Genomic DNA, 11173 nt, shown 5'->3' on the forward strand with positions numbered 1-11173 from the left:
CAGTATAGCTAATACAACTTTAGACTCTAACCCTGTAAAGACCTAGGCACATGTTTAACTTTACAGAATGTGAGTAGTCCCATTGAATTCAATACTTAATTGAATTCAATGGGACTACTCACTGTGCATGAAATTAAGCATGTTTATAAGTCTTTTCATGGACCCTAGAGCCAAGCTGCGTTCTGCTACATCAGTGAAAATGTACAGTATCTCCACTGAAATCATTGGAGGTACTAGGAGTAACAGCCTCAGGAATTTCTGTGTAATTATTCATTACACCTTTATGAATAGCTAAACCAATCACTGCATGATACATTTAGTTCAGATAACAATGTACACCAAAGTAGTAAAACAGGTTCTGCCATGTATTGTAAATTGTTGCCAGGACACAAATTAACTTCCTATTTAAATGTCTGTACATTTTGAATTATGATGAATTGCATTGGAGTTGACAATTTTCCTCTTAGCATCAAATCCTGAGATCCTGTCTCAGGTTTTACTCAATCCTTATTCAGTTTAGTTCAAATCTCACTGAAACTAGGCTTTGTTTAGATAAGGAGAGTAAAAACCATGTACTAACTTCATGCTTTGGCCTCTAGTATTTATTTTGCTAATTTAGGAGTCCAGCCTTACTAATTTATTTTTGGCCTGATTTCTCTCACAGTTACACCTATTTTATACAAACTGACTTCAATAGAGCTATTCCTGATTTGCATCACTATAAGAGAGCACACAATCAGGCCCATTAAATTTTAAAAAGCCCAAGAAATTAAAAAAAATTAGTAGCAAGAACAGAGGGAATGAAACAATTATTTTCTGTTTTTACTAGAAGGTGGCTGCTCTTTCTGTTCAGAAAAATCTCTGGTCCAAACAACTGAGGTATCCTGTAGTCAAAGATATTTTCCTCTTCTGGAATCAGATTGGCTCTCAAAGTTCTGCTCTACCTAACTTCAGCATAATCACCACCAATTTCTCTCTGAACACCATAGAGAACTCAGTCAGCAACTTCTGTCAGAGCCTCTCTCCGCAACAACTATAGGCACATTACTTGAGGATTGCAGTTAGTCCAAGACACAAGGTAATGCTGGTAATGCCTTCCTCTCCACTGGAGAACCAGACAGACAAATCCAAGGTTCAGGAGTGTGGTGAAGCGCGTTCTGACACAAGTACTCAACCTAGAAAGTGGCAGGATCATTTCTAACCTCCTAAGCTATGTCCCAAAATTGTTGAATTCCTTAAGCCTATCACCAAGAAGGGCAAATTTGTTCTTGCTTACTTCAGCTTCTTTCCAAAGAATACGTCCTGGAAAAAAAATCCTTCCCCTTAGGATCCAGAAAGGCATCTTTCATTTAAAATGATATAAACTTAAATGGAAGTGACCCTAGGGGGAAAATAACCTTGGCTCCTCCTCCAAGGAATGAGAGGTTACTTCATCCTTCTCCTGAGTAGATGAAGAGGAATGCCATTCTCACATACATTTGAATCTTGAGGAGCCAAATGACTTCATCAGGAAGTTGTCTAAACGTAAGTAATTAATAATGTTGGCTCAGGGAAGGTATGAAGAATTCAAGCAGCCCAAGAAACCCAAACTGGCCTGAATATGCTACTAGAACTACATTATGTGTGTGTGAATCAGCTAGAGTTGGCAAACTCGTTGTGTTGTGTTTAGTCATGTGACAGTTATTCTGGGTTTGATCCTGGACTGGGAATTTCCTTCTCTATGAGGTGAAGTGATTTGTCTCTCACCATCATGAGAGAATTAATCATTGAATAGTCTCAGTAATGCAGATCATGTACCTGGGATCCAGGATAAAACTCTCAAAAGATTTCTGGTATTGCATTGGGACGAATATTCCAGATGATGGATTCCCCAGTGAGAACCAATCATGAACCTTTTCATCTCACAGGAGATTCACTGGGTGATTCCTTACTCCAGTAGATACAAGGACAGAAAAGCTTATATAGTTGATATGTTCTCCCTTTCAGGGTTAAGGATGACATTACCTGCATTCCTCCTACCCTGTCATTTTATCCACCAAAGTCTCACAAAAGGTATAGAGGGGAAAAAAGAAAACAATCTTAGTATCACTAACTTTGCAAAGAATGATCAGACGTATTATTTTTGAGGCACAATGGATAAACCCATCCTTTTGTCCCATTTACTGATCTGGACCTCTTCCCCCAATGTCTAATATTACTCCCAAATCCATCCACAGACAGAAACTCTTCGAAAAGGCTTGTCTTCTGAAGGGCAGAACTGCAGGATTGCAAGACAATATGATTAATATGCTCATTTATGAGCAAAATCCTCCATGTCCAAGGCATATTAAATTACTTGGAATATTTTTTCAGATGGTGCAAGCCAAAGGATGTCATTCCATCCTAGTTCTTAGTAGCATAGAGTCTCCTTTTTCTGCAACAACTCTTAAAAAGATAATTTATGCTTTGGGAGCCATTAGAGGGCCTGTGGTTGTAATGAATTTTGGTTACTACTCCTTGATCACCAAGTTCTTCTTAGTTATGAACAAATTAAGTCCTTGAGATGGTAAAGCATTATTTTTCTGGGACCTGAATCTGGTTGTCAAAGCCATGTGCTATTCTCCTTTTGAGCTCCTATCTACAATATCCCTAGAAATTCTCTTCTACAAGGTTACTTTCAGCTGTCTTCTATCACTTCCCCTTCCTCACCCTATACCATGATAAAGTTGTCCTCAGAAGGGTTTCCAGTCTCCTAACTGAGGTAATGTTTGATTTTCCAACAACAATTTTTACTTCCTAGTCTGATACTCCCCCTCTTAAATAAAGAAAAGAAAAGAAAGAAAAAGTACCCTAATCCAAACATGCTCTAGGCCATTAAATTTTATCTACTCTGCATTTTTGAAGGCCTCATCTTCATGTCATGGAATGGGGACACTTGATAGGCCAATGAAATACATTTCATAATCCATCTAACAATTTCTATTGGATAGGATTTTTATTTTTATTTATACTTAAGATTAAGTCCCACTCTACTACGGCTGGACAGAACGAGAAGATACCTCTGCAGTCAAAACCACCACAGCAGCAACTTGGAAGTCTCTAGAGACCTTCTCCAAACATGACAGACAAGCATAGCATCTTCAGCTGATGCTGCTTTTGGATGTCAGATCCTTATGACAGTTGTTCTCTAAAGAGTACACTTCCCATCCCCCACTTATCTCTGGGATCCTACATGGTCTGATGGACTTAGAACTCTTCTGTCTAAACTGGAAGCTCCATTGAACAGAAAGGGAAATTTTCCTTACCTATGAAAAGGTTTTCCATTCAGCAGAGACAACTATCTGGAACCCTCTGATGACCTGCTAATTCAGATGGGAACTTCCTCCGCCACTTTTACAATCTTATCTTGTAAACAGTGTCACTGTTCAGGTTATCAGAGTAATTTATTTAATAGAAATTGTGTCTAAGATTGCACAGAATTCTTTATAAGTTCACAACCTTTTAACCTTTCTTTTCTTGCCAAATGGTTAAATGAAGCATATGAACTTTACTTGCCAAGAAAGAGATTGACTGTGCTGCCAACTGAAGAGAGCATTTGTAGTAGCTAGAAGAGGGGGAAAAAATCCTTAATTCTGATTGGAGGACACACATGGGCCAATCTTTGGCCATAGAGAACACCCTTCTGCCTGGATTGTGATCGCTACTGAACAGAAAACCGTTTACAGGCACTACCCTTTCACGATATGAAGATCTGGAAGAACTCCAACCCACTGTTAATGGTATGATCATTTCATCCATAGGCAAAATAATATATTCCCCTGTGCCTTTGTAGGGTAAGAGAATAATTTTTCCTTTTCTATGTAAAGTGTACATTTCAAGTGCTGAGCTGAGCCCTATCCACGTAAAAGTCAGTTTGTTTGGTGACTCATACATCAGTGTGCACCTTTATAGGTTAAACATTAATTGAACTCAAGTGTACAAAGTACAGTTCTTTTCTCGGGATGGAAATTTGCCATTTGTTGGCAGCGGTTAATATGTGGGGGATATTTCTTTCTGATGTTGGGAAGAGCTAGCTCAAATGAGCAAGGAGGAGGATTGTCTTGTAAAACAAGTGGAGTCTGCCAAAAACTTACTATGAAACATTGGGTATGTCACTGATGGCCTGTTTTAATAGGTACTGACTGACCAAACCTATTATAATCAATAAAAGCTGCAGATGCTCAGGAACTTTGAAAATTGAGCCATTCATTTCTCCCTGTCTCAGTTTCCACATCTCTGAAATGGGGCTAATAATATGTACCTCAAAGTGGTGTATGAGATATACGTCATTAAATTTTGCTAAGTGCATAGAGATCCTCTGATGGAAGGGCCTAGAAAAAAAGTGAAGTACTGTATGACATGAACAATATTGAATATTAAACAAAATCATTAATGGATAAATCTTCACTTTACACAATTCAGGCTCCTGTTGACTTCAGTAGGCTTAGTTTTGATTAATCTCATGGTCTTTGAATGTTATATAGAAAAGGTAATTCAGGCCACTGTTTTCAGAATAGAGACTTAGCAAAGCCCTTGGCCACTTAGAGCCAGATCCTCAAAGGCATTTAGGATCCTAATTCCCATTGAAATCAATGGGAGTTATGCTTCTAAATACCTTTGAGGATCTGGACCTTAATGCCTGATTTCAAATAAAGTATGGGAATTAAAGGCTGTTTCCAGACTTCAGGCTATGAATCAGAGGTCATAGTCAGTTAAGTAGTCTCTGTCCATATTGTTCTTCCTAATTTAGGAACCATGTGATTTGTCTGATGCAGAGTGCACATTTGGCATGTGTGCAAAAATGAGGTACTTGTACTGTATATTGCTGAATGAAGACTGCTGAGGAAAAAACCCTTCTCATGAACAGAGTATTTTGTTTGAAAGTGCTGCATAACTAAGAAGATTAGGATTTGTGGAATATGAATGGATTTCTCCTAAAAATGGGTCAGAGTGTTCTGAAATTTTTAGGGCACTGTCATTTAAAAGGAGCAAGGTTAAGTAATGTCCTATAATGGTATTAGGCAAATTATTGCATCAGCATTTTTAGTTATTTCATTCATTTTTGTTCCCTTTCCACCCATGATAAATTTCAGTGGAAAAGAGCTCCTTAATAAGGGATGGATAAAATACACTCTGGCTAGATCTATTGGACAGAGCCAATTACCAAATAAGTAAATTTATGCCTGCATTCTGTAGATGTAGTGAGACTGGTAAGAGAGTTTCCCTCCCATCTCTCTTTTCACCTATTAGCAGGTCAGAGAAGGTGGAAGGAAGCTTTCGGTGTTGCTATCCATACTGTACCTGTTCAGTAGTAGAAAATTCCTTCAGTTTGTCAATCTCGTGTCTCTCCCAAACACTTGAATTCTCTTTCTGTTTTTTACACACACACACACACACACACACACACACACACACACACACACACACACACACACACACACACACACACACACACACAGTAACTACATGAAGGGTGACATGTTCCTAGAGATCTGTTGTTCCTCATACTGCCGGCAAGTTCTTGTACTCTCTCATATACAGGGGCGGCTCTAGGTATTTTGCTGCCCCAAGCATGGCAGGCAGGCTGCCTTTGGCGGCATGCCTGCGGGAGGTCCCCGGTCCTGCGGATTCGGCGGCACGCCTGTGGGAGGTCCACCAAAGCCACGGGACCAGTGGACCCTCTGCAGGCATGCCGCTGAAGGCAGCCTGCCTGCCGCTCTCGCGGTGACCGGCAAAGCACCCCCCGTGGCTTGCCGCCCCAGGCACACGCTTGGTGTGCTGGTGCCTGGAGCCGCCCCTGCTCATATAGTAACACGCTAAACAATAATTCGCTTCAGTTTGGAAATGAAGGGAAAGGGCTTCTGTCATTGATATTCAATTATTGTGGTTATATTTGAGGTTTTGTTGTTCCTAGGAAAGAGGCAGTGGCTGCTCATTATCAGTTCCTGTGAGGCCTTCTTCACTCACCTTTCGAGCCAAGTCCCCTGCTTCACCTGCGATGTCCCAACCGGGCCCCGGTTACTTCAGCAAACCAGCAGCAGCAGCAGCCGCCGCCAAGCCTGTCAAGAGATTGAGTCCCTGGGAAGCAGCAGCCAAGTCCCCTCTTGGCCTAGTGGATGATGCTTTCGGCCCCCAAAACATTCAAGAATCCATTGTTGCTAATGTAGTATCAGCTGCTCGCAGAAAAACACTCCCTGAGCCACCAGATGATTGGAAACAAAGGGTTTCCTGTGGGTCTCCATCCCCAGGTGTTCATGCTAACCTTGCGTCATTTGGAAGGATGCAGTCTGGTATCACATCCCCACCAAAGAGCAGCATGTCAGCCCCGAGCTCCACTTTTCATTGTGGCTCTCGGCTTCAATATGCCTATTATGGTCAGCGTTCCCGAACAGATCCTGACATGATGTCCATGGATTCCAGATCCGACTACTGCCTGTCAATGGCCAATTCAAACTACAATCCACATCCAAGGGGATGGAGGCGTCAAACATGAAAGACAGAAGAACCTGGCATATTTCCCTCCTGACAGCTTCACCGGTCTTATATCCCAGTTGGAGGAGTAAAGTGACCTGTCTGAATAGCTTCTTGCTGGCTGACAGTTTCTAAACTGAAAGAATGAGGAAGTTTTGTAGAATGGTGCAGTTTTCATGATATTTCAGAGCTTTCAGTTCTAGACTAAACTCAATTTTATTCCCAGGCTACAGTTTTGTTTTGTTTTGTTTTTTAAAAAGGTCAGATTTGTTTAGGTGGGATAATCAATGTGTTTATTACAAAGCACATATAGAAAAAGCTTTAATTGGACAGTACAAAAACATTTACAGATGAGTTAATGAAATATACAAAGAATGAAATAAATCTTTTTAAAATGAATTTTTCTGGTGGGGTCTGTAGGATTTTGGGGTATATTTGATATCTGAATTTTAGGACACAGACATAGCCAGACCAGAGAGGGTTATTTTTCCAATGGAATTCCAAACTTTGGAAAGGTTTACTCAGCATATTGATCATATAATTTCTCTGTAGCATTTTTTAAAAAAGGGATTCTAGAAAAGTAAATCTTATTGTTTTACTATGATAAACATACAATACTTCTATAGTCATTTTACCTGAAGCTCTGGTACACATTAGCATATGTTAATATCATGTAATCATGCAGTTCAGAGGGATTTCAACGAAGTTTGGGGTGTAACTCTCCATTGTAAGTTTTGGCTGTTGTAATTACCCACCCTAGTTTGAAAACAGCAGGAAAGAAAGGGACGTTATGATGAACTACTGACATGATACTTGGATAACAAAATGAATTGGAGAAGTATTTAATATAGTTAGGTTACATTTAAATTGGGTTGCAAGTGACTGTTGTAATAAACAATCAAACAAATACATGTCAGTCTTGTAGGGGTGTTGGATGACAACTACATTTATTTCTTTGTGAAATGTTTAACTTGCTGAACATTTAGTGCAGCAGATTCTGCTATTAGTAGTTGAATACTTGAAAGGCTTTTGATTTGTAGTCTCATTTTGGAAGACCAAAATAGGTTATATAATAAGGACAATTCTTGTTACGTGCAGGAGGTATGTGGAATATGGTTTATGATAAGTGTTACATGGTCTGAGTCTAGTTAAGGCAATGCTAAGGAGAACTAAGGAGAGTGCTTAAAGGGTTAAATATGTCTTGATGGAGTTGGAGAGATGGTAAATAATTTTGTTACTGCTGGTACATCTCTTACATTTACAATTCATTTAGTTAATAGCAACATACGTGGCTAAGCCATATACTACAAGCTCACTGGGTAGTTTAGATAGTGTTAGGTGTTCAATGAATGCCCAGTTTTACAGAGTGCACTGCACCATCCTCAGTTGTTGGATATTTTTAAAATATCTATCAAGCATGGCCACTTGAAAAATATTGCTGAAATATAGTTGAATATCTGTGCTTAAACCATAATATAAGTGTAAGCAGAACAATTTGAAAAGAAAATTAAAATTCACATGCATAATAAGAAAGCCTACACAGAAACCAGGTTATAAACCAATGTAATTTTTTTCCACAAGAGGCTGACTTCTTATCTAGTTTCTGTTTTGAGTTGTATCCTTTATGTTGTTATACTAGGAACAGAATTAAGCAATGTTCAGAAAATAATAATTTGGCCAAAGGCAACTTTAGGGGAAAAAAGCATTTCACTTCTCAGAATCTGGAAAATAGCTTTGTATTTCCTTTGAAAATAATATAATGCATCCTGATGAAGTGTGGAAATAAGTCGTTATAAATAAAACACTCACACCTAAAAGATTTCCAAAAATACCCATATTTTAAAACGTTACAAATATTATGTTGTTATGCCCAGTGCTGCAAATATTTACTGTAAACTCACTTGCTGTAAACTTACTCATGTGCCTAAGTGTTTGCAGGATCAAACCCTAAAAATGTAACAATCTCTATATATAAGACCCAGAATACTTCCAGATGGATGTTATGATGTAGGTTAGACGAATACCTGCAATCATTTATGTTAACTTTTCATCACTATACTTTTACACTTAAACTGATTAATCTCGCACTAAAGTTAGTAGAAAGACTCCCATTGACTCAAGCAGGAGCTGGATCAGGTGTTTAGTAGGACCAATTCTGTGGCCATTTGGAATTTCAAAGCGCTGCCCCGGCAGCGCTTTGAAGTATGAGTGTAGTCAGAGCGGCAGCGCTGGGAGAGAGCTCTCCCAGCGCTGCATGTAAACCACATCCCTTACGGGTGTAGCATGCAGCGCTGGGAGCGGCTGCTGCCCTGATTACACTGACGCTTTACAGCGCTGTATCTTGCAGCGCTCAGGGGGTGTTTTGTCACACCCCAGGTGCAGCGCTGTAAAGTGTGAGTGTAGCCAAGGCTGTGTGTTACCATAGCTGTTTCTTTGGCTGCTTTAAACTACGTCAACTCCACCTAAATGAAACCTCTAGGGGATAGCCATAAGCATTAGGATTTTAAAGGGCAGGGGGTGGGGGAGGAGGAAGAGACCAGTTTGTAAATATACCAAGTCTAAAGAGAACATAGATCTATCACTGTTATACGGACAAATTGGAATGCTCTTTTCCAGAGGATAACTGAGCTTCACACACTGCTCTTATTCATTTCAATGGAATTTTTGTCATTAACTTCAATAGGCTCAGTATCAGGCCTTAGATACTATTACAGTGCATACAAAGCTTTCTGAAGCATCACTCTGCACCTTTCATTCTTCTTTCTCTCCCTCATCCCATCTCTGGCAAAAATATTTTGTAGTCAAAATCATGTGATTGTGTTGTGTATCAGCTCTGAATATTCACTTAATAAAATGTAAGAAACACTTTGTTTGTGAATGCACAGATCTACTCAGTTAATGTGAGGAAAATAGCCCTCCCACCGCCCCCAACATCTTAGATGTCTATTATTTAGATTAGAACTGACTTCTAAACTTCAGAGTGTCTTTGTTAATATGCAAATAATTTGAATATGCAAATGTAACCAAGAGTTTAGTTTCTGTAGTTATACTAGAATATAGATGTTCACATTTTCTTATTCATAATTAGTTTTCATTTTAGTTAGCTGTATTGCAATTAAATATCTATTCACATGACATTTTTGCATTGTAGGAAAAGTCTATGCTATCCTTATAAATGGATTTTCACTTCTACATACTGTTTGTTCACTGCAAAGGACACTTTATTTGAAGAGAGCATGCCAGAGATGTAAATTGTATCATTTAATAAAGTAATTTCACCAATCAGATGAAAGGCAATGTTGCTTTCTCCCTATTCATGTTTGTTTGGGTTCAGATTATTTCAAAACTAAGTTTAATCGCTCATTCTGCACCATTTTTAGAATCACTCAATTTACCAGTCTGCAACCCCACAGCTGGTCTGAGCTTCTAGAAACTTAAATCATTATCAAATCAATGGCAACATGTCAAAGTTAGTAGAATTTCATCCTCACACTAAGTGGAGAAAACAAACACATGTAAAATGACTCTCAGAGCAGTTTGCAACATTTTAATTCTTTCCCTCTCAGCATGGATCCCCTTTGAAGCTTGACACGGACATCTGCCTTCCTCCAGAATTATTTGTCTATCACCATTGCATGTAAACACCTGTTAGTTACTATGGGGTTCTTCAGAAGAGCTGGATTATTGGGGTTTTATTTTTTTTAAAGGGAAAGTTGCTGTTTTTACAATCTGTCCTTCTGTAGCTATTTCTTTTGAACTCACTGCTAACTGTCACACATCCCAGGTCAGTAACTACTCACCAATGTGAAGGAAGTGTTTACAGTCTGGCCCATAAAAAGCCAAATCCTGCTTCCTCCATTTATGTGACTAGTCCCAATGAAGTCAATACCATCTTTTACATTATTGAGGCAGGCAGGATTTGGCTGAAATATAAAGGATAAGAAAAGCGAGCATGTAGCTAAAATTTGGAAACCAGCAAAAATTGACGATAACGCTTTGTAAGTCTTTGGTATAATTAAGCATTTAAATATGAAGGGGAAGCTGTAATTATTCTATTCAGATATATATATAAAAATAATACACACACACACACACACACACACACCCTAGCCCGATAGAACACGATCCGATATAACACGAATTTGGATATAACACAGTAAAGCAGTGCTCCGGGGGTGGCGGGGAGCAGGACTGTGGACTCCGGCAGATCAAAGCAAGTTCGGTATAACGTGGTTTCACCTATAACGCGGTAAGATTTTTTGGCTCCTGAGGACAGCGTTATATCGGGGTAAAAGGTGTGTGTTATACATATATATGTATTAATTCTAAGGTGCTTAAGTATGTTATAAATAAACAAACTAGTTGAGTGAAATGAATGTTCAGTATAATGAACAAATACTTGGAGCAAAGAGAAAAGTCACATGAGTTTAGCTATTATCAGAGCTGTTATTTTGCTCAAGATGAAAGTTATCAGCTGTTTGTTATTTCATGATAAACTCATTTAGAACACCTTAAGCCCATGTAGAGATGCACTTAAACTGCAAAGTCCAGATCTAGATTTGGTCTCAAACTCACCTAAATTCCACCCCTGCTCAGACAAAGTTCCTCCTGGCCTCCCTGACAGTGGAGGGGGAGGAGAGCCTCTTAGTCTCTGGTAGCTCCTCTGGGTGTAGTGGCAGCATGC

The 11173-nt window shown here is 39.2% G+C and overlaps 1 protein-coding gene across 1 annotated transcript in view; it reads left to right on the forward strand.

Annotated features, from left to right (window-relative positions):
- Window positions 1–8546, forward strand: part of SYNPO2 (synaptopodin 2) — a 123974-nt gene extending 115428 nt beyond the window's left edge. Inside the window, exon 5 of the mRNA XM_050946227.1 lies at window positions 5933–8546. Within this exon, the coding sequence (XP_050802184.1) occupies window positions 5933–6511 (579 nt within the window). The 3' untranslated portion in view covers window positions 6512–8546. The remainder of the gene's footprint in view (window positions 1–5932) is intronic.
- The last annotated feature ends 2627 nt before the right edge of the window (window positions 8547–11173 follow it).

Source organism: Gopherus flavomarginatus, chromosome 3, assembly GCF_025201925.1.
Source record: "Gopherus flavomarginatus isolate rGopFla2 chromosome 3, rGopFla2.mat.asm, whole genome shotgun sequence".
In the NCBI taxonomy this organism is placed as follows: Eukaryota; Metazoa; Chordata; order Testudines; family Testudinidae; genus Gopherus; species Gopherus flavomarginatus.